Genomic DNA, 23,420 nt, shown 5'->3' on the forward strand with positions numbered 1-23,420 from the left:
GCACAAAAAAGCAGATTGGCTTCTAACACTTGTGCTGTAGTCAGTCAGATAAAGACTAAAATTCCTCTAATGATTCTTCTCTTCTCTAACTTGAGGGGTGGGGGAAGGTCCAGAACACCACCAACCAAAATGCATCTCTGGGGGTGTCAGCACTAGTACTTTGAATAGGCAAGTCCCAGACAACTTACTGGCTCACTCCCATCTTCTTACTGATTCTATTCCCTTCTTTATTATCCCATTTTATACAATTTGCTGTAGCAGTTAGTGGCCTTGATGATGATGCCTTGTTTCCAGAGATGTGTATTTCGCCTATAATCCCCCAGACCTATAAACTAAAACCTGAGGAAGAGGATTAAAGATTAACTCAATAAAAAATCCAGACAGCCTCTTAAGGTGCTTGGTCACCCTGTTAGAGGATTACTTCTGACTTACCACTGCAGAATATCAAAGGGGGAGTCTTCCCTTTCACCTTAAAAAACCACCAGATTTCTCACTTGTAGGGACTCTCCAGGCTTAGTTCAGTCTCTTGACCAACTCAACATCAACTTGCAGCTACTAAAAGACATGATAGGGCTAACGTGGAGTGAGTGAGTGGACTGTTTATGTGGACAGACAGGAAAGAATAGGGGAAGGAAGTTGTGACTGAAGGTTAAGAAGCATGGAGGGGAGGACAAGTGACCCCATTCCTCTTTTCATGGCAGTTCTAGCTCCTCTAAACCCCACATCAGACCCCATTCAACAAAGAATAGCTCTCATCTGGCACCCACCCCATTGAACTGGTGTAGTCTTTTTGAGTTTTGTCATCCTAACTCAGTTAGACTAAAATTAAATGACCTATACAATTACTGCCTTTCTGCTAGTTTGTCTTTATCAGGTATAATGCATCTCATTAAACTTTCTCTAACCTTTGAATTTACACTGAAATTGTGAAATACAATTGTAACGCTCTGTACCCCAAAGCAACACCCTGGCACCCCCATATTTACCATGGTGATATAATTATGGTGTGTTTGTACAAAGTATGCCTTGTGAGGTGGTATTTTAAAAGTCTTAATCTGTTAAACATTAATGTCCCGTTGGATTGTATGTGCTACCATTGTACATTAAGGTATGTATATTGTGAGGTTGGGAACACTCACAACCAGCCTTTTAGGTACAACAATGGGGATGCCAGTCAGCACTGACGGCCCATTAAGGGGACTGCACATACCAACAAGGATTATCTCAGGAACTCAGATAGCACATGCACAAGGGAAGCTGTTTGACTCAGGTCACCGCAAAAGATTTTTCCAGCATGCGGGAAGAAGCTATAAAAGGGGTAATTGACATCATTTGTTCTCACTCCCCCCCAACTCGAAACCTGAAAACACGTTTGGAGAACGAAGAATGAACTGGGGAAGTGGTCCCAGACCGAAGGGATTTCTAGCCTGTGTGTGAAAGATCTGTGACCTGCTTGTATCGTCTATCAGAGTGAGATTCAAATCCTGTCTGTCTATAGAACCTAAAATGTGTTCTTATTTTTATTTCTTAGGTAATCAACTTTGATCTGCGTGCTATTCTTTATAATCACTTAAAATCTCTCTCTACATAAAAACCCTAAAACAGTGTGTTGTTTAAAGTATAAAAGAAAATCTGCTCAGGAACAGGGGCTGATAGATTGTCCTCTCTGCACTGAGGGAGGGGCGGACTGGGTAATGAACTTACATTGATCAGGTTTCTGATAAGGGCAAGACGGTACAGCTCTGGAGTCCTAGGCTAGGAAGCTGGGGGTGGAACTGGCTGGAGTCTCTCTATTGTTGGTTCCTGGGTGGCTTGTGAAAGCATTCATGTAACTCAGCTGGATGTGTCTTTGCTTGTGAATGTTTGTGTGAGTGCAAGACCTGGAGGGATTTGCAGTTTGTCACATCATCACAGTGTGAGAGGGAGCCCTGATTGGTAAGACAGAGGGCTCAGCAGTACCCCAGTTTCAGGTTGCACCCTGGGGATCCTGTCACAACAGTACACAAGTCTTAGTCTTTCTCCTCCTACCCACAAGCCTTCAAAAGAAAGGCAGCTTTCATATTGTGGCAGGGAAGGGAGTGTTAAATCACTTACAGATGCTTTTAAGCAGTATTGGTCTGCTGATAGTATTTTGGAAGCAACAACGATCACGTGCAGTAGACTAAAGTTCATCAAAGAAATTTACACTATGTTTACACTGCAAAGTTTGGTCGACAAAAGTTAAGTTGACATAGAACAGCCTGTGCACACCCCTATATTCTTCAGAGAGATATTGTTATGATATGAATATGGCATGATTATGATATATTTTGTGCAAGATAAGGCATGTGAGATCATTGGAAAGGTTACGATTTACTGAATATGATTATCCTATTTGTATGCATGCATGCATCATTTCTGTATCTGAAGTTAGGAATATTACAATTGTGTTTACTCCGGGGAAACGCCCACCAGATAGAATGCAATCAATCAGTCTAGATGGCTCACTGTGAGGAAGAGCCATTAGAGAGAGCAATAGGTCTTTGAAGATGCTAATCTCCCACCTTCTTGTGAAGTCTTCCTAGGGATGCTGAAAACAGCCTCCAAATCATGGCTGTTATGGCCCTACAGAGGCATGTCACCAAGCCATCTGGTACTGGAATCCATCTTGGAATACCAGTGTTTTTCCACTGACCAGGGGTGAGGATCAAACTTGGACACAAAGGGGGGAGGGATAGCTCAGTGATTTGAGCACTGGCCTGTTAAACCCAGGGTTGTGAGTTCAATCCTTGAGGGGGCCTATTTAGGGAACTGGGGCAAAAATCTGTCTGGGGATTGGTCCTAATTTGAACAGGGGGTTGGACTAGATGACCTCCTGAGGTCCCTTCCAATCCTAATATTCTATGATTCTCACCATATGCAAAAACTATTTAAGGCAGGGGAGTGACATCATTGTAGTTTGTTCTCACCTGAGAAAGAAGGCTGCTGGAAACACCTGAGAAACAGAGACTGAGCTGACAGGGGTTGGGGGGAGAAGGGCTGAGCCCAGGCTAGAGGTTATCTGGCCTCTGAAAGGAATAGCTGGACTTTTAAACTGAAAGCAAGTCTCTGTAATCTCCCTAAAACATCATTTAGTGTGAGAATTTGCTACCTGTAACCAATTTCTTTAGTATATTAATCTTAGATTGTGTTTTGTTTTATTTGTGGGCAATCTGCTTTGATCTGTTTTCTATTCCTTATAGTCACATAAAATTTATCTTTTGTAGTTAATAAACTTGTTTTTGTTTGGTCTAAAACCCAGTTTGTGGAATTCATAATTGGGGAGCAAAAAGTTGTTGCATATTTCTCTCCACATGGAGAGGGGAAGTGAATTTAATGAACTAGATTCAATTCAAGAAAGGAGCCCTGAGAGACTCCAACAGAGGGGAGAACTACTGCATCTGATATACAAAAGTTTGGCATTATAAAAAAACGTTACAACCTGGAGTATAATAGAGCTTCAAGGCGCCCAGAGATATAGCTATTTCAAGTAGGCCTGTCAATTAATCGCAGTTAACTCATACGATTAACTCAAAAAAATTAATCGCTATTAATTGCAGTTTTAATCGCACTGTTAAACAATAGAATATTAATTGGAATTTATTAAATATTTTTGAACATTTAGCTCAATGGTTTGAGCACTGGCCTGCTAAAACCAGGGTTGAGAGTTCAATCCTTGAGGGGGCCATTTAGGGATCTGGGGCAGGGATCTGGGGCAAAAATCTGGGAATTGGTCCTGCTTTGAGCAGGGGGCTGGACTAGATGACCTCCTGAGGTCCCTTCCAACCCTGATATTATATGATTCTATGATTGTATTGTTTGTTGTAACTGAAATCAAAAAGTGTATATTATTTTTTATTACAAATATTTGCACTGTAAAAATGAAAACAAAAGAAATAGAATTTTTCAATTCACCTCAAACATCTACTGTAGTCCAATCTCTTTATCGTGAAAGTGTAACTTACAAATGTAGATTTTTTTTGTTACATAACTGCACTCAAAAACAAAACAATGTAAAACTTCAGAGCCTACAAGTCCACTCAGTCCTACTTCTTGTTCAGCCAATCACTAAGAAAACAAGTTGTTTACATTATACAGGAGAGATAAGACTGTTCTGCTTTCTAGTACAATGTTCACGAAAGTGAGAACAGGTATTTGCATGGCCCCTTTGTTGAACTGCATTGCAAGATTTACATGCCAGGTATGCTAAACATTCGTATACCCCTTCATGCTTCAGCCACCATTCCAGAGGACATGCTTCCATGCTGATGATCCTCATTAAAAAATAATGCTTTAATTAAATTTGTGACTGAACTCCTTGAGGAAAATTATATGTCCCCTGCTCTGTTTTACCCACTTTCTACCATATATTTCATGTTATAGCAGTCTCGGATGATGACCCAGCACGTTGTTCATTTTAAAAACACTTTCACTGCAGATTTCACAAAACGCAAAGAAGGTACCAATGTGAGATTTCTAAAGATAGCGACACCACTCGATGCAAGGTTTAAGTAACTGAAGTGCCTTCCAAAATCTGAGAGGGACAAGGTGTGAAACAGGTTTTCAGACATCTTAAAAGAGCAACATTCTAATTCAGAAACTACAGAACCCGAACCATCAAAAAAGAAAATCAACCTTCTGCTGGTGGCATCTGACTCAGATGACAAAAATAAACACGCATCGGTCCACGCTGCTTTGGATTGTTATCAAGCAGAACAAGTAATCAGCATGCATGCATGTCCCCTGGAATGGTGGTTGAAGCATGAAGGAACATATGAATCTTTAGCACATCTGGGACATAAATATCTTGTGACGCCGGCTACAACAGTGCCACGTGAATGCCTGTTCTCACTTTCAGGCGATATTGTAAACAAGAAGAGGGCAGCATTGTCTCCTGCAAAGGTAAACAAACGTGTTTGTTTGAGTGAGTGGGTGAACAAGAAGTAGGACTGAGTTGACTTGCAGGATCTAAACTTTTAGATTGTTTTGTTTTTGTGTGCAGGTTTTTTTTGTATATAATTCTACATTTGTAAGTTAAACTTTCATGATGAAGTTGTACTACAGTACTTGTATTAGGTGAACTGAAAAATACTATTACTTTTGTTTTTTTACAATGCACATACTTGTAATCAAAAAGAAATAGAAAGTGAGCATTGTACACATTAATTTCTGTGTTGTAATTGAAAGCAATACATTTGAAAATGTAGAAAACATCCAAAATTTTTAAATAAATGGAATTATATTATTAACAGTGCAATTAATTGCACGATTAATCACGATTTTTTTTAAAATCGATTGATAGTCCTAATTTCAAGTAATTGTTGAGACAACTAAATTATTTAACATGGTATCAGGAACTTATATAAAAAGTTGCATTTTAAAATAAAAACTGAATAAAGAAGACAAACTGACTTTCATAAGCTTGAGCAAATGGAGACATTTTGGCTGAGACAAGGTGGGTGAGGTAATATGTTTCACTGGACCAACTTCTGTTGATGAAAGACAAGTTTTTGAGCTAAACAGAGCTCTTCTTCAGGTCATTCTGGCTGATAAATTATGTTAAACAGGAGACTAACTTGCAAGTCAGTTTAGCACAATCAGACAGGCTGTTTGCGATTTGTAACAAGCTTTAGCCAAATGCTTTCAGTGGTCAGATTTCCACTGCCTTTCATAACTTGGGATTAACAGCGGTATATAGCCATCCAGCCACATTGTCAACAGTCTTCTCAGAAGCACAGTAAAAATGGAACCATTCTGATGGAATTCAACACCACGTTTTTTGGGACAGGAACTGCTACACAAATAAAAGACACTAAATGTTCTTATAGATGGGAAAAATGTTTCTATTGCATCAGGAACCCTTTTTACACTAAACCCTTCACCCAGACCACCTTATGAAAGGAAATGTACAGCAAACATCCAGGAGAAAACCTACTTAATATCTTTCCCTTCTCTTAATCATCAAAATTTGTTATTTAACAAAAAAGCTTAATAGAAACAAACAGGACTAAAGTAATCACACTGTTGCACCTAAGCAAGCCGTTTACATCACAGGCAGTCAATCCCCAAATATTTAGCAATGAATGACAAAAATATACAGATTAAACATTCCACTTGGATGATTTTTAACACTGATACGTACAATCATGTTGCTATTACTATAATAAGAACTCACATGGTTGAATCTTCTTGTGAAGGCAACTGCATTTGGAGCAGAACTGTACTTCTCTTTCTTATTCCACCCACAACTTGACAATTCCTAGAGTATGAGGATGACAATTAGTTTATAATATTTATAGTTTACTGAGCGCCATCAGCATATTCAGCATGGTTGATACAAAACAAAGACAGACATGGTTATATACTGGGGTCGTCAACCTATGGCATGACCCGATTTTTGATGGCACGCAGTGGTGGGCTGAGTCGATCAGCCCGCCGCTGGCTTCTGCCAGCCCAGGTCCCAGCGCCGGTCCTACTCAGCGCCTGCTGCTAGCCTGGGTGAAGGAACCCCCGGCTGGCAGGAGCCGGTGGCCAAAACCCCACAGTGGGGGGCAGGCTGGAGGCAGAAGCTTGGTCCTGTCAGCAGCCAAGCTCCCACCTTCCCCGCTTCTTCCCCCAGCATGCTGCTTTCCTGCCCTTCCTCCTCTCCTTCCCTGTGCCAATCAGCAGATGGCCCTTGCAAGGGGGAGGGGGACGAGGAGGGGGAGGGAGGGAGAGGGAGAGCTGCAGCATGCTTGCTCCTCCAAGGAGGAGGCAGAGAAGAGGTGGGGATGGGGCATATCCCCTCCAGCCCTCTGCCGTGAGCCGCTCATGGCAAGGGGATGGGAGCACCCCAGCCCTCTGCCCTGACCCCTGCACCTCCCACAACTCCAGCCTTGATGTCTGCACCCCCCACACATACCCAGTCATCCCACACCCTGATTCCTGCACCCCCTCACACACCTCCAGCCCATTCTGACTGCTGCACCCCCCACACCTCATACCTTAACTCTTGCACACACACCCACATCCCCACCCCAACTCTGAGCACCAAACGGGAGCTCCTGCACACAGACCCACATTCTCACCTACACCCCCCACACCAAATGGGAGCTGTCCCAGGTAAGCGCTCCACACCCAAATCTCCTGCCCCAATCCTGAGCCCCCCTCCCTTATTCTAGCTCCTGGCCAGACCCTGCACAACCCCCAGCCTGCTCCTTCACCCCCAACCCTGTGGTCAGTGCACTCCCACCCTCAGCTCAGTGCAGAGAGAGAGGAAGAGAATGAGCTCAAACCAGGGAGAAGATATGTGAGCAGGGCCAGGACCCCAGACTGGAAGCAGGCTAAGCGAGGCTGTCAGCCAGGACCCCAGCTGGCAGGAGCTGGCGGACAGAACCTCAGTCCAGCAGCGGGATGAGTGGACATAAGATCAGCATTTTAATTTAAATTTTAAATGAAGCTTCTTAAACGTTTTGAAAACCTTGTTTACTTTACATACAACAATAGTTTAGTTATATAATATAGACAGAGAGACCTTCTAAAAAACGTTAAAATGTATTACCGGCACGCGAAAACTTAAGTTAAAATTAATAAGCGAAGACTCGGCACACCACTTCTGAAAGGTTGCCGACCCCTGTTATATACATTTCAAGGTACTCAAATATTTATTTTCTTTAATTTTGGCAATTAAATGCAATAATGCACTGAGGTAACAAATATGCAGAGTTAAACTTTTTCGAGACTGATTTGGCATGTTTGCATCTATTGGGTTGGATGCAAATAAGACATAAATGGAAAAAAATCTCATTGTTTACTAAGCAAAAACTATTCCTAAATTTTCAAAATCTGATTTTAGGGTTTGATTTTGGTTGAATTCAGGGTTTGGGGTCTTTTTTTGTTTTGTTTTGTTGTGTTTTTAAAAGGATGAAAAAATACAATAGCAATTTGGTGCGTTTCAGACAAAGTTCTATTTTTAGATTTACATGTGGCCTGGAAAAGCATGGAGGGATGACATGTTTAGAGATTTGATTTAAGGTAGTTTATTCAAGATGCTTATTAAAAAAAAAATCTAACTGATATGCATCGACAGTTGCATCTTATATACATAATCCAGTATGTTTGATTAAACTGTAGACTAAATTTAAAAAAAAAGTTTACAAACAAAACTGAGAGGGCCATCATCTCCTCCAGTGGTTGCAGTGGCAGAAACTAGAATGGGCCCTTTGTTGTGTTAGTTGTTTATCCACAATACCCAGTCTTATTTAGGAGACTGTTTGAGTACCAGCAATGAAAATGTGAACCACTGGCCTTGTAATTAGCCCAGAATGTCATGTCATCAGACAACCTAGGTAACATGGCAGCAAATCATGAGAGAAAAACAGGTGATTTCTCATTTAAACCTAAAAATAGAGCCCCTAATAATTCATTTACTTCTAAATTCTAACAAATTATTTCTAATTTCTAGTATCTGAAAATCTTTTTTTCAGAACTATCAAATTATGATTCCTTCCCTAATACCTCCACTCCAACTACCACCAGGATTTTATATGGAAAAAGTTGCTCTCCATTGCTATTTATTTACAATTAATTCTGAAGGAGCAGATCTAGTTAAAATTTCTTACTTTCAAATTGTATAGGTACATGCACCAACAACAATTATACACTTGCCTCGTCTACATCACACAACATTCACACAGCACATAAAATCTACCTCACATAAAGTAATGCAAAATCCTACACAGTATGGCTCAGATTTTCAGTATGCACAGTTTTGCATCTGCTCAATCCTTTATCTACACGCACAAATCTGAGGTGACGTGCATGCAGCAGAGTTTGTCTGCATGAATATTTGTATTTTGACAATTTGGTCAAATTATTATTTGACAATCTGCCAATTATTAAATGGCCAAATAGCAAAGTAGCTTCATTAGTTTCAATTTATTACTGTCTCTCTCAAGCCCGTTAAACATTTACATAATTTTCACAACACGGACATAGTACCATAACTTATCAAAACCAAGCACTACTCCATGCTTCTAGTAGGCTTCCGTTTTATTGGTACAACAAAATTAACACACAACTATTGTATTCAACTCATAAGGTGTTTAATCACAACCACATTGAGAAGGCCTTCTCAGCCCCAGTAACCCCCTCCCATCCCAGGAACCACCTCACATGACTAACAGATGTGAGTACATCAGAGAGGCAGGAGGACTCTCAAATAGTGAGGACCTAAACCATTTAGGGCTTTAAATATAAGAACACACATTCTTTAATTTCATATCAATATGATATACAATACACTGTATACTGTTAACATAGTACCAACAAGAGACCACATGTATTTCCAAAGTGGATCTTTGAGATTACAGACTTTAATTTGTCAGACTGATTGCTAATAGATACATGATGCCTTTGGAAGTATAAACAATTTCTCCCAGCTGTAGAATTGAGTGGAAAGTAGGATGCTTTTCTAATTATTGAAGAAAAATCTTTGTTCCTGCAGTGTTCTCAAAGCTCTCTCTGTGGGGTTCTCATTCATATTACAAATGAGCAAGTGATCCAGGAATGCATTACATTGACGTTCTCCAGAGAAAAGTTTGGCAGTGAGTGACTAGAACCTTTAGGAAATACTTTTGGTCAAAATATAGGGCCTCTAATGATAATATGAGTGAGAAAAGGCAAATCTTGAGACACACCCATGCACCCAACTGGAATGAGAAAATCACTTTTGGTAAATACTCAGTGTGAAAGTCTCCATTTGGAATCCCCTGTAATTGAGGATCTTTGATGTCCAATAAGGGCCTGATCACTCCAGACCTTTTCTGTATAGTAAAAGAGAAGTTGGATAACTTCTCCTTTGGGGAACTGATTCTACAGTTCCAATGGAAAATAGTGGTTCTACTGTCAAGAACAACCTAGTTTGTTTTGAAGATTTTTTTTTTTTAAATGTCTGTAATGCAGCAATCTTTTGGGAAGTTTTCAGACTGAAATACCCTTGCTTTTCTATCATAAGAACCCATCTGTCTACAACGGAGTTCTTTCACATGGGAAAGGGGGAAAAGAGAGAGAGATCTGCTAGTCAGACAGGGATCTGCTGCTCCTCCCAAGTGGAGAGCCTGGGCATTTGTTGTGTTTAAGGATTGCACACACTCCTGCCAGGACTTTCCTCCCATTAAATTCCTGTTTCCATATCTTCCAATGTTTTGTGTCTGACCTCTTCTGTTGATCCTGGAGTGATCATAGTAGAAAACAAATGGAACTGTCTGAAATCCCTTTTATGGCACCCTACAGCAGAAAGATTTCCTTTTCTGAATTTCTACCACACACCTTGCCTAGTCTCTACCACCTTTTCAGCTGCAAAAAGAAATGGAAGCCACAATTTGTTTTGCTTCTTTGTCTGCTCTCCAGACAAGATTCATGAGTGTCCTAGTAACTGCGCTCTATGCGTTTGACCAGGTGGACAATGTCATTGAATCCACAGTGGCACTTTCCTTGAAGGATGAGGTGACCAATTTCATGTTAAGAAAGGCTGTCTCTTTGTCCTTCAGTGGCAGCAGTCCTCTAAATCATGTTATATATATTCAAGCAAAATAAATGGCCAGATAGAAGAGATTCATCTGTGGCTTAATTAGTCCTACACAATGAAAATTCTATTTTCAGTCCACTTTGTCAGTGGGGAAGGGGAAGAATCTTTCAATGGGCATGATCATTTCTTTTGCCTCAGCAATCACAGCCACATCCCTGGTATCTGCACCAAACAGTAGGTAGGTTTTCGTATCCTGGAATTTATAATATTTTATGAGATGTCTATTAAAGCACTTCTTTCAATGGCTATTTTCATTCTGAACTGATCACTTCCTCAACAACTGATAGGAAATATGTTTCAATTTTTGAGCTGGAGGGAAAATATTTCCCCTATAGAGAGAGACTGGAATTCTGCTTGGTTTATTCTGGAGGTACAACTAAGATCAGTGTCTCCTTACTGTGGTTTTAAAATATTCATGAGGAAATAGACTGTTCTGTGAGGGAATCTGATTATTCAGAGTCAGATTCTAACAAATCTCCTTCCTATAGTAGAATCTGAGGTGTCATACTGAAGATGGCTATACTGCCTTCTTTGTCTTTTTCTTGTAGCATTTTGATTCGTCAACCCTGTTGATTAATTCTGTGAGAATGGGTGCAGAGAATCAAGCCCAGTATGTTTATTTTATTTCATTTTACTTTGAGGGAAGATTTTGGCTTTTATAAAAGGTAGTCACTTGAAGTTCTCTGGGATGACTGTCACTAGGCTGTGCGGGCTTAGGATCTGGGGAGACTGCAGAAGGAAAGAAGCCAGTCTAACACACCAATGCCATCACTGTTCAGCAAAGGGAGGGGACTACAGAAATAAAATAAAAGAGAAGGGCAGAAAAATGTCTGAGTATTCCTTCAAGGAAAAGAAAAATCAAATTAAAAGGGAAAGCATGCCATGCTGCACTGCAGAGACAGACACACCAGGCAGTAATATGGTGGATAAGTCCTTTTCTCACCTAACTTGTCCTGAACAAAACATTAGATGCCTCATGGAATAGGGAATATAAATTCTAATTCTATAGTATGAGACAATATATTCATGTAATGATTAAGAATAGTTTTGTAAATGAGTTCCAATAGTTCATGCATTAGGGACCCAATTTTATGGAGTTCCAGGGGCTTCTGTATAGATTATTTAGGTTAATCTTTCCATCTATGCAATGGGACTCAGTGTTCAGTCTAGAAGATACCATCAGAGATGCTTAATTCTGCGTTCTCAAACTGCGGATTTGTGTCTCCAGAGATGTTAAATATAAAGGGAAGGGTAACAAAATCCCTCCTGGTCAGAGGTACAAAATCACTTACCTGTAAGTGGTTAATCAGTTCAATTAACCTAGTTGGCACCAGACCAGAAGGACCAATGGGGAAAGAAGATACTTTCAAAGCTTGAGGGGGGAGGAGAAGAGGGGGAAGGTTTTGTTTGTGCTCTCTTTGTTGGTTCCCTCTTGGGACAAATAAAGAGACCAAGCAGGCAAACCAGCTTCTAAAAAGATCCTAAAATGATACATCTAAAATTACGGAAATTAATCATAAGCCAGTTCGTTTATAAGACAACCCCTCCAAGACATAGAAGTAAAAATGGAAAATTTTTATAACCCATTCATAAGCCGACCCTATAATTCAGGGGTCAGCAAACTTTGGCTCCCGGGTCATAAGGATAAGCCGCTGGCTGGGTGAGATGGTTTGTTTACCTCAAGCATCCGCAGGCACAGAGGTAAACCTAAATAAACAGTGTCCCAGCGTGCCAGCTGCCTACCCTGACAGGCCGGGACAGCAACTGGTGGGGAAATTTTTGTATGGGGGGGGGCGGAGGGCGTGGGGGAGGGGGAGAAGCTGGGAGTCAGGGAAGTAACCTCTGTGACCACCCCCTAGGGGCCAGAGGAGGATGTCTCTGACCTGGCTGGAGCTGCTCCGGCAGGTTGGGCAATGCGACCGCAGCGTGCTCCAAGGGGCCAGACTGGGCGGCATGGCCACAGCCTGCTCTACGGGGGCAGCGCCAAGCAGCACAGCTGCACCCTACCAGCCCCGGAGCTGCAGCTGCTTCGGAGGCTGGTGGAAGAGCAGCATAGCCAGAAGAGGAGAGACTCTGGCCCTGCCTTTTCCCTTCTGACTGTGCTGCCTCTCCTTGCTCCCTCTGTTTGGGGTAGGGACTGTGTCGCACCTCTCTCTCTCTCTCTCTCTATACCCGTTCATAAGCCAACCCTCTTCTCTGGTGCTTCCCTTTTTTACTAAAAAAAGTCAGTTTATGAACAAGTATGTATAATAGCAGCAAGGAAATGCATTAGATCATCTTTTGTTTTAGCCTGTGAATTTTTCCTATGCTAAGAGGGAGGTTTACTCCTGTTTTTTTCTAACTTTAAAACTAAGCCTAGAGGAGAATCTTCTGTGTTTATAATCTTTTTATTACCCTGTAAAAAGTATCTTCCATCCTGATTTTTGCAGGTGTGATTCTTTTACTTTTTTAAAAAATCAAATTCTTCTTTTAAAAACCCGATTGATTTTTAGTGTCCTAAAAACTAAAGGGGTTGGTTTGTGCTCACTTTGTTAGCCTATTGGTTGCTATATTATTCTTAAGTCGCCCCAGGAAAGGGGGTGAAGGGGCTTGGGGGGATATTTTGGGGGTTGGACAGGGCTCCAGTGGCCACTCCCCTAAACGTCTGTTTAAATCACTTGGTGGTGGCAGCAATAACATCCAAGGAGAAGGAAAGGAATTTGTGCCTTGGGGAAATTTTTAACTTAAGCTGGTTATATAAGGGCTGGAATATAAAACTTAGGGGGTCTTTCATGCGGGTCCCCACATCTGTACCCCAGAGTTCAGAGTGGGGAGGGAACCCTGACAAGAGATAATATGCTTATTAACAGCAAAAGTGTTTTTTAAATAAAGAAATAGAGGTGAGAAATAACAGATCTCAACCCTATTGTCCCTCTGCAAATTTGTGTATACAGAGTCAATCCCTTACCTCTCTCTAAAAGTGCAAAGTTTCAAAAAATTCAATGAATAGAAAAGATTGTAGGGGACAGAATAGATCTAGACAAGAAGAAATTTGGAGATAAATGTGAGAAGGGTGTGACGGGCAGCAGAAACAAAAAGGGAAACTGTTTGAGCAGCATATTCCAGAAGCCTTGAGGTCTTTCTGAGTGTAGCCTTCATTGATTTGAGATCTACCACACCATTCTCTCACTAGAAGGGAAAATCTATCATGGCAGGTATCAGAGGGGTAGCCATGTTAGTCTGGGTCTGTAGAAGCAGCAGAGAATCCTGTGGCACCTTACGGACTAATAGACGTTTTGTAGCATGAGCTTTCGTGGGTGAATACCCACTTCGTCAGATGCATGTCATGCATCTGTCATGCATCTGACGAAGTGGGTATTCACCCACGAAAGCTCATGCTCCAAAATGTCTGTTAGTCTATATCATGGCAGCAGGCCATAAAAGAGACCCAGTTTGGGAATAAGAACCATTCAAGAAATACATGGTTACTGATGATGTTTTAAAGAAAGGTCACATCAGTGAACTGGTGGAAGTCACTTAAGCACTTGGATTCAGAGACTGTTGAAGTGATAATTTCACTTTTAAACAGCAGCAGCTCCTTCTGCCAGTGTAGAAAGAATATGTTCTTCCTTTGGACTACTTCATTCCAAATTGAGAAATCATTTGGGACCTCAAAAAGCAGGAAAGCCTGTTTTTGTTTTCCAGATTATGAACAAACAGTAAAATGAGGGTGAAGATGACTGAGTTAGCTGCAGAAGCCAATTTTAAGTTTCTCACGTTGACCTGGCTAACACAGTCAATTTAATTTTTTTTAATATATATTTCTTTTAACTATTTTAGTTAAAAACAATTTTAACAAAAACAAACCTGATTTTAAAAAAAAACTTGCATGTTTAACTAAATTCCAGAATTCATATGCTTGTTCTGTTAAAATATTATGTTTGCTGTTGAAGAAAAAAATCCAGAATTCAAAACGCTGTTGTTTCAGTTAAATAAAACAAATTTAAATGTCTGTCTAGTGATGTTCTCCTCCTAATACAGCACGGCAAGAAAATCCTCCAAATATTAATGATTAACCTGTTGAATTAGAGATAGTTCACCTCCCAATGACTTCATAAATATCTGCTTCAATTACCTTTGGTAAATGAAATAACCAAACAATCATTCGTTTTCTGATATAGGTATAAAACTAATCTGAAAAGTTTTCAAAATAAATCACTGTTTAAAAATGTACAGTGTGTACCTTCTAAAAATGAAACCTATATCTATCTCTGAGCTGTGAAGAATATGTATTAAGCTTATAACAACCTATAAAAGTACACTTATGTAGAAATCCATGATTAAATCAAGTCTTCCTGACTAGTGATTTCAATCAATTTGATTTAAATCGAATCCTCCCTGAGTCTAAATAAGCACAAGTATCAAAACTGGGCAAGTTAGCAAGTATATTTTGAACCTCTAATATTTTTCTTATTTTAAATACTGCCTATCTACAATAATGTATTTGCTAGGCTTATCCATCTGGACTACAGTAATGGTCTTTCTATATTAGCATAAAAGCAACATTCACCTATCTATAATTAAAGATATTTTTACAGTTTCTATATTAACCTTTTTTAAGCAGTGTCTTGCTCAGCCATAAATCTGCTTTGAGGCATTTTTGTGTTTGTCTTTAAACATACAACATTTAATTTCCCATACCACAAGCACTGCAATACCCGGCTACAAGGTGAATTAAGGACAGTCAGAGCCTTCAAACGGAATTTCTTTGCTTTTCATAGATTCACAACCTTTTCCTTTTTTTAAAAAATAATTAACTTTAATTCACTAGTCTATTTCCTCAAAGTTTACAAGATAAAAAAAGCTGCTAATTGAGTAAATGCTAAATTATACAGTGTGACAGGGTCAGGCCAGATGGCTACAGGAGAGTGACAGAAGGCAGATATATTAGCCCCAAGTTAAGTAGGTCTCCTTTCCCTGGGTAAGGTAACAGGGAAGGTTCCAGAACAAGCAGGAGCTGTCTGGAAACAATTAAGACAGACAGGCTGATTAGAACACCTGCAGCCAATCAAGAAACTGCTAGAATCAATTAAGGCAGGCTAATCAGGGCACCTGGGTTTAAAAAGGAGCTCACTTCAGTTTGTGGTGCATATGTGAGGAGCTAGGAGCAAGAGGTGCAAGGAGCTGAGAGTGAGAGGGTGTGCTGCTGGAGGACTGAGGAGTACAAGCGTTATCTGACACCAGGAGGAAGGTCCTGTGGTGAGAACAACAAAGGTGTTTGGAGGAGGCCATGGGGAAGTAGCCCAGGGAGTTGTAGCTGTCATGCAGCTGTTACAGGAGGCACTCTAGACAGCTGCAATCCACAGGGCCCTAAGCTGGAACCCGGAATAGAGGGCGGGCCCGGGTTCCCCCCAAACCTCCCAACTCTTGATCAGACACAGGAGGAGTTGACCCGGACTGTGGGTTCCACCAGAAGGGAAGATCTCTGAGGCGAGCAAATCCGCCAGTAAGTGCAGGACCCACCAAGGTAGAGGAGGAACTTTGTCACAACAGGTATCCAGTACAACTCCAGAAGTAAGGACGAAAGCAATGCTTTTTCCTGACTTTAAAAATAGTATCTTAGAAGAACAGAAAAATATATTTTTATAGGAATATTTGGATTTGCCAGTTGAAGAGACTGAACCTTTAATTTCAAGATTATAATCCACACAAGAGCTGCATATCATTCATATAACTGCATGTCTGATGATATGACATTTCTTATACAGTCAGTGAGTACATTTTTCTTGCCACAATAAAATTCAAACTGTAAACTATTTATGAAGATTAATATCGTAGGACAGCACCACTCTAGCATTGCCTAACTAATATTTTGTTTCAGCTGATTTTAGCAACGGATCCCTCACCTAGCCATTTATTCAGATGCAAAGTACAAATTTCAAAAGGATTAAAGACAAACAAAAATCTCAGAAACCTAAACAGAAAGCCAGTCACTGTGGTCCCCATTAAAATATTTAAAGTTCTGCCTTTGCCAAGCAAGCAACATGACCTGAGCACTCTCAAGTTATTCCCTTTACTAAAAGCAGACAGTATCATGGCAACGTAATCCAACTGCAAAGGCAATATTGCGAAGATTTTAGATCAGATCTCCTGTAAATAGCTTCTCCCCTCCACCCCATCTCAAATTATTATTCCTGTAGGTCATCTAGACTATTCCTGTGACAACACAGGATCATTTCCTAAGTGTGTATTCTAGTGTTCTGTTCAGTCTAGATTTTTAAATCTATAAGCCTTCTACCATTTCCCTTTGAAAACTTGTGAACGGCCTAAAAATTTTGCAGTGTAAGGAAATCCTCCTGACATTGTCAGCCTAAAAATTTTTTCCTGAAATTTATCCCATTATTCCTTGTTATATTCTTTTTTCCACCTTATCCTTGATATTTTGACATGCATAAAATATATCACATGGAAACTGTGCCTTTGGCAGAGAAGGTTTCAAGACTTGGTGAGGGCACCTAAACAGATGGGAAAGGAAAGGGAGAGGAATCTTAAGCAAATGGAAAAATGAAGGTGAAGAGGGTGGGGAGGGAGGCGAGATGAAGACAGGGCAAGGCTGGTTTGTTTTTGACATTGGTATATTTGAAGTCTGAAGAAGACGTGCCAAATGAGTAGAGTGGTGAATGAGAAGCATGCATGGAGGATAAGATAGGAGCAAAGAAGATCAGCTGGGGAATGTCGTCGAGGGAGCAGTTTGAAGGAATAGCTGATGGCAGCAGAAGACAGACTTCCAAGTCCAAGAAAAGTGACGGAGAGGAGAAGAGTCAGGGTTCATGAAAAAGCACCATTTTACATGCACTGAGAATCAAATGGTACTACTTTTTAAATGTGTACCTCAGACTTGCATGGGCAGTACTAGCATGGAGTCTCAACACTTTGAAATCTGACTGAATCAGGTTTTACTTGAAGAAATAATTCTTCAAAGCATTCCAGTCCAGCCTTTCGACCAGACTTAAGAAGTCTTCTTGGAATGCCTCAAGAAGGATCAAAGGCATTACCCACATCTTTTTTAGAGCACAGAATACCATCTGATCATTAAGGGCCCATCTACACTGCCAAAGTTACAGCACTAGCAGTTACAGCACCACTCAGCAGGAAAACCGCTGTTGTGTGTTCACACTGACAGCTACCTGCACAATAGCGTGTTCACACTTGTGGCACTTGCAGCAGTATTCGGAGCAGGGCACTCTGGGCAGCTATCCCACAGAGCACCTCTTCTTCTTTTGCTGCTAAGAGTTGCAGGAAGGTGGAGGGGATCGCAGTGCATCCTGGGTCCTGTCCCAATGCCCCGTGATGCAATGCTTCGTATCCCAGCAATCCTTGTGCCTGTCTGTATTTGGCCCCATCTTTCAAACTGTTTGTGTACTGCACGTCCTGCTTCTTTAGTCTGCAGGAATGGATCCCAAACTGTTGACCAGTATGCTGCTCGCTCCACGAGTGGCAGTGGAGTTATTCCTTAAACTGCAAAGGCAAGAGAAGTGCAACATTGATCTCACCACATGAAGTAGCTACGACATGAGATTGCTTGTGGCATTCACAGAGGTGCTGATCACAGTGGAATGCCGCTTTTGGACTTGGGAAACAAGCACTGAGTGGTGGGATCACATCATGATGCACGTCTGGGATGACGAGCATTGGCTGAAGAACTTATGCATGAGAAAAGCCATATTCATGGGACTGTGTGATGAGCTCACCTCAGCCCTGCGGCGCAAGGACACGAGAATGAGAGCTGCCTCATTGCTGGAGAAGTGCATGGCGATTGCACTGTGGAAGCTGGCTACTCCAGACTGCTACCAATCGCTCACTAACCAGTTCGGAGTGAGAAAATCGACCATTGGAGTTATGTTGATGGAAGTGTGAAGAGCCATTAATTGCATCCTGCTCTGAAAGACTATGACTCTGGGCAACGTGCATGACATTGTGGATAGCTTTGCACAAATGGTCTTCTCTAACTGCGGAGGGGCGATAGATGGCACGCAGATTCTAACTCTGGCACCAGAGCACTTAGCCACCGAGTATATTAATCACAAGGGGTATTTCTCAATGATTCTCCAGGTGCTTGCAGATCACCGTGGGCGTTTCATAGACATTAACGTAGGCTGGTCCAGAAAGGTGCATGACACATGCATCTTTCAGAAGACTGGCCTGTTCAAGAAGCTGAAATCAGGGACTTTCTTCCCAGACCAGAAGATTACTGTAAGGGAAGTCGAAATGCCTATTGCGATCCTGAGAAACCCCGCCTACCCCTTAATGCTGTGACTTATGAGAACATATACAGGGCAACTTGACAGCAGTAAGGAGTGGTTCAACAACAGGCTGAGTAAGTGCAGAATGACTGTGAAGTGTGCATTTGGCTGTTTAAAAGCCCACTGGCGATTCCTGTATGGGAAGCAGGAGATGGCAGATGACAATATTACTATGCTTATAGTCACGTGCTGTACATGCCATAATATTTGTGAAGGGAAGAGTGAAAGCTTCACTCAGGGCTGGACCGCAGAGGCTCAGCACCTGGAGGCTGAGTTTGAACAGCCCGAAACCAGGGCTATTAGAGGGGCACAGAGTGGGGCCATAAGGATCAGGGATGCCTTGAGGCAGCAATTTGAAGCTGAAAGCCACTAATATTTGGTGCTATGCTTGGAACTGCAGGGCTTGTAATGCTAGGAGGTAACTGGAGCACATGATGCAATAAGGGGGTTGAACATAACTGCATGTTGCTTTGCAGTGCTCTTTTTGCTTTCACTTAACAGAATAAAGATTGCTTTCAAACCAACACAATTCTTTTATTAAAAAGACAGCAACCGGAGGAGAGTGTCAAATGACAAAAATATATCAGCAAGGAGAGGGATGGAGGAAGGGAAGATGTCCAGAGAAGGAGGGGTCTTGAGATGGCTACAGATTTGCTTATGGCCAGGGATCATATCCAACCTTCTCCTTTAGAGGACAATGCAGCGGGTGCTGTATTTCAGCAGGGCCAAACTGCAGAGGGATGGGTGTTGAGTGCAGTGGGTAGTGGGAGTCCACATTGCTGGACTGGGAGGAGTGGAATGCTGCAGGTAGAGTGTGCAACCAGAAGGTTGATAACCATGTGTTGGCAGTTGGGGTGGGGGTACTTGGGAAAGAGTTTTGTGACAGCAGCTGTAGGGGCAGGTGGGCGCGGAGCTGCTCCGTTTGAAGAGCTAGTATCACCTGGAGTGTGTCCGCTTGGTGCTCCATAACCTTTAAGAGCCGCTCCATGGCTTCTTTCTGGTATGCCATGTTCTCCTTTCATTCCCTCTTCTCACTGTCCCGCCACTCCTTCAATTCCTGTTTCTCGGCAGCGGAGTGCATCATAACTTCACGGAGAAAGTCCTCCTTAGTTCTTTGTGGCCACTTTCTAACTCTGTGCAGCCGCTCTGCCCCCCAATAACAAAGAGGAAGGCTGGGCTCTCAAGGTCATCTCTGTGAAGTTTAAATGCAACATTTTACAGAAGCAGTATTGTTTGCAACACAGACAACACTGATTCAATGCTTTAAAACACAGTCAGTACTCACACACCTGTCACTAACTGGCTGACCCCAGGGAAGCACACGAGCCACAGGACTCCCAAAATGGTGACTAGCCACAGGGGCAGGGTAAAATCACTCTTCGCAGACCCTGCTGTACACTGGGCACGTGGCTCTTGGGGAGAGCCAGCAATGTAGGGGGGGGCCTGATAATCATTCCTGTCCCCACACTTTCCACAGGATGTGATCATTATGGAAGATCTCTCGCTGTTGAGGGTGAACAGGGGATCAAGGGAGGATCTCCTCCAAGACTGCAGCTTCTGCCCTGGCCCCTATGCAGCTTGCCTGTGTGCAGCAATGGTCCCCCGGCCAGGACCGCACAGTGGCATGGGAAAGTTACCATTAATGGGGCAAGAAACACAGCAGCTCTGCCAAGGAACCTGTGGCAGCAGATTGCCCAGTATCTCCATAAGAGGTTCCTGGAGACCCTAGGGAGATTCCCGTGAAGTGAGGGAGTCTAGCAACAGCCTGTTCTGCCGCTCAGACTAGGCATGCGGGTGGGAGACAAGCCTGCTTTCTGCAACCCTCCTGCCCACAATAAATCACTTCAGCAATTCCCAAAATCAGATCCACTTACCAGGGCCCTCCTCTCCTGTTTGCGCAGCGCCAATATCTGACTGCTGTGACTGGCTAGGCTCCTCTGGGGTAGAAAAGGGCACCTGACTGCATGCATCTCTAGTCCCCCCTCACCCTCTTCATCCAAGATTTCCTCCTCCTGGCTCAATCCACTCTCGACTGGAACGCCAGCCAACGAAGTATCCACAGGGCCTTTGCAGTGGAGGTGGGGTCGCCACCAAGTATCACGTCCAGCTCTTTGTAGAGCCAGCAGCTCATGGGCACAGCACTGGAGCAGCAGTATGCTTCCAATGTCTTGTGGTAGGCGTTCTGCAGCTCCTTCACTTTTACCCTACACTGCAATGTGTCCCGGTCATGGTCTCTTTCTATCGTGCATCGTGAAATCTGTCCATAGGTATCATAATTTCTATGGCTGGAGTGCAGCTGGGACTGCACAGCCTCCTCTCCCAGAATTCTCATGAAGTCCAGCAGCTCAGCATTGCTCCAAGCGGGGGATTGCCTGGTGCATAGAGCAGGCATTGCCACCTGGAAAGATGTGCTGAGACCACTGCACAGATCACCGAGCAAAGAGGAAAAGGACTTTCAAATTTGCAAAGGAATGTATGGGGTGGGGATGACAGTCACCTAAGGGCGGGGTAGTAGAGTTCGAACCGATCACCACAGAGGTGAGAACAGGCATTGTGGGACACCTCCCAGAGGCCAATCACAGCGCTGTAATTGCCACGGTGTCTACACTGGCACCGCGGTGCTGTAGCCCCAGCGCAGAAAGCTCTACGCCTCTCACTGGGGTGTCTTTTTTTGTTTGTTTTTTTTGTTTTTTTTTAAAGTGCTACAACTGTGCAGTTTCTGTGCAGGAAGTGGCTTAGCAGTGTGTACACCTCAGGAGTTACAGCACAGAAATCTGCTTTACTGCGCAGAAACTTGCCAGTGTAGATAGGGCCAAGTCTCACTGCTCTTCTCCCTACTGCTATGTGATAGGTGAGCCTAGACAAACAATATGTGTGGCTGTCAACTTCATATCTATCACAGGAACAAGCCTTCAAGAGCGTAAATTCCCTCCCTTCCTCCTTGGAATACATACCTGTTAAAAACAAACAAAAAAAGTGACACCATAAATAGTAACAGGAAAAACAATGAACTAACACTGGAAAAGATCTAGCAAAGATTGCGTGATGTCAGGAAAAAAGAAGAACCAGTGCCAACACGGCACACAGGCAATAGGTGTGGAGGCAAAAAGGTTTTGGAAAATAACTGGAATGTGGGAATTGAAAAGACATATAGGGCTAGAGACAGAATGTAGTAACACTAGAAACACATTCACCATCTATGGATAAGAAGGATTGGGCTTGAATTCTGGAGATGCAGTACTTATAGCCTGTGGATAGTGGCATGTGATGCTTGATGGTAGAAATGTTCCTATTACTGCCCTGAAAGGTAAAAATTCTAGACTTCAGATTTTCACAAGCCTTGCAATAAAAAGCTCAGATCCAAGAAAGACTCTGGGTGAAATGGTGGCTTTAGTGAATGATTTCATTGTTCATTATTTTGCAATGGGTACTTCGAAATCTACATGTTTATCCACCTTTCTTAGAACATTAATTCCAGTGTGCGTATTTAGATGTCCAATCCAGGATGTGTACGGTTCTGTCTCAATACAATTTGTTTGACTTCATCAATAGCGGCAGATGTGATTGACTAGTTTTTCCCCTGAAATTAGGTAGTTTTTATTTAAGCATATTCCATTCAAGTCTATTTATATAATGTTTATTTAACAACTGTGAGTTTTGACAGAGGAACTGTGGGAAGAGGGCATGAAACCGTTAAGAGGTGCCCGTGGACGTTGTGAGGCTGGTAGCGGCCCCTGGCGCACCGGGACTGGGTCTTCTTGGAGTCGAGTTGCTTGAGAATGTGGGAAGATAGTCATTTATAGTTCCATGGATTTTGTTCTTCATTTAAGTCATTTTATTTCTATTCGGATGCACATGATATTACTACGTCTTGAGACTTCTCATGGGTGGACATATTGGTCTCTGTGGCAGGGAATGTTGCAATTATTATATTTGCATTTCTCATCTTCTCCTTTTCTTTCATTCCTTTCTAAATATTTTTACATAACTATGGACTACTTTTTCTTCTTCATTAAATTTCTGGAATTTTGATGTGTCTTACTGTTCCCTGTTAACTCAATCTTGGATTGTCGTTTCAGTGTTATTTTGGCAAGGGAATGTTTAATGACCATTTCATCCAGATGTTCCAGTGCTCTTCACTTTTTTGGATGTATTTTCCTTGAATTCTGTAAGCAGTTTCTAGTAAGGCAATGGATTCTTTGACCATTTGAGGTGTTTCTGAAGTTCAGTTATGGTAGGAAATTTGGAATTTTGTTTTTTAGTGGAGTTTATGACAATGATCTTTAATTTTCTCCTGTTCCGTTATATCAATCTCTTTTCATCTAAGGAGTTTGTGCTGTTGCTGTTCACTTTTATTTAGTGTTTCTCTATCAGGTCTGAAAGTGAATCCACAAGATAGATAGTTGAAATACAGGGAAACAAAAGTCACCTTCATAAGAGAGTTTTATGCTGTGTGGCTTGCATTTCTGCTCGTTCCTGTATGATAATCTGTATTATTCCATATACTTATTTTATGTACATCAACATGATTGTTCTAGTTTTAATGCCCTTTC

The 23,420-nt window shown here is 42.0% G+C and overlaps 1 protein-coding gene across 3 annotated transcripts in view; it reads right to left on the reverse strand.

Moving 5' to 3' along the window:
• RALGPS2 (Ral GEF with PH domain and SH3 binding motif 2) overlaps window positions 1-23,420 on the reverse strand; it is a 314,141-nt gene that overhangs the window by 201,951 nt on the left and 88,770 nt on the right. For all 3 annotated transcript variants that reach the window (XM_075067906.1, XM_075067905.1, XM_075067907.1), the window contains one exon: window positions 6,194-6,277. In XM_075067906.1, coding sequence (XP_074924007.1) covers window positions 6,194-6,277 — 84 coding nt within the window. The remainder of the gene's footprint in view (window positions 1-6,193; window positions 6,278-23,420) is intronic.

The sequence above is a fragment of the Chelonoidis abingdonii genome, chromosome 7 (genome assembly GCF_003597395.2).
Source record: "Chelonoidis abingdonii isolate Lonesome George chromosome 7, CheloAbing_2.0, whole genome shotgun sequence".
NCBI classification, from domain to species: Eukaryota; Metazoa; Chordata; order Testudines; family Testudinidae; genus Chelonoidis; species Chelonoidis abingdonii.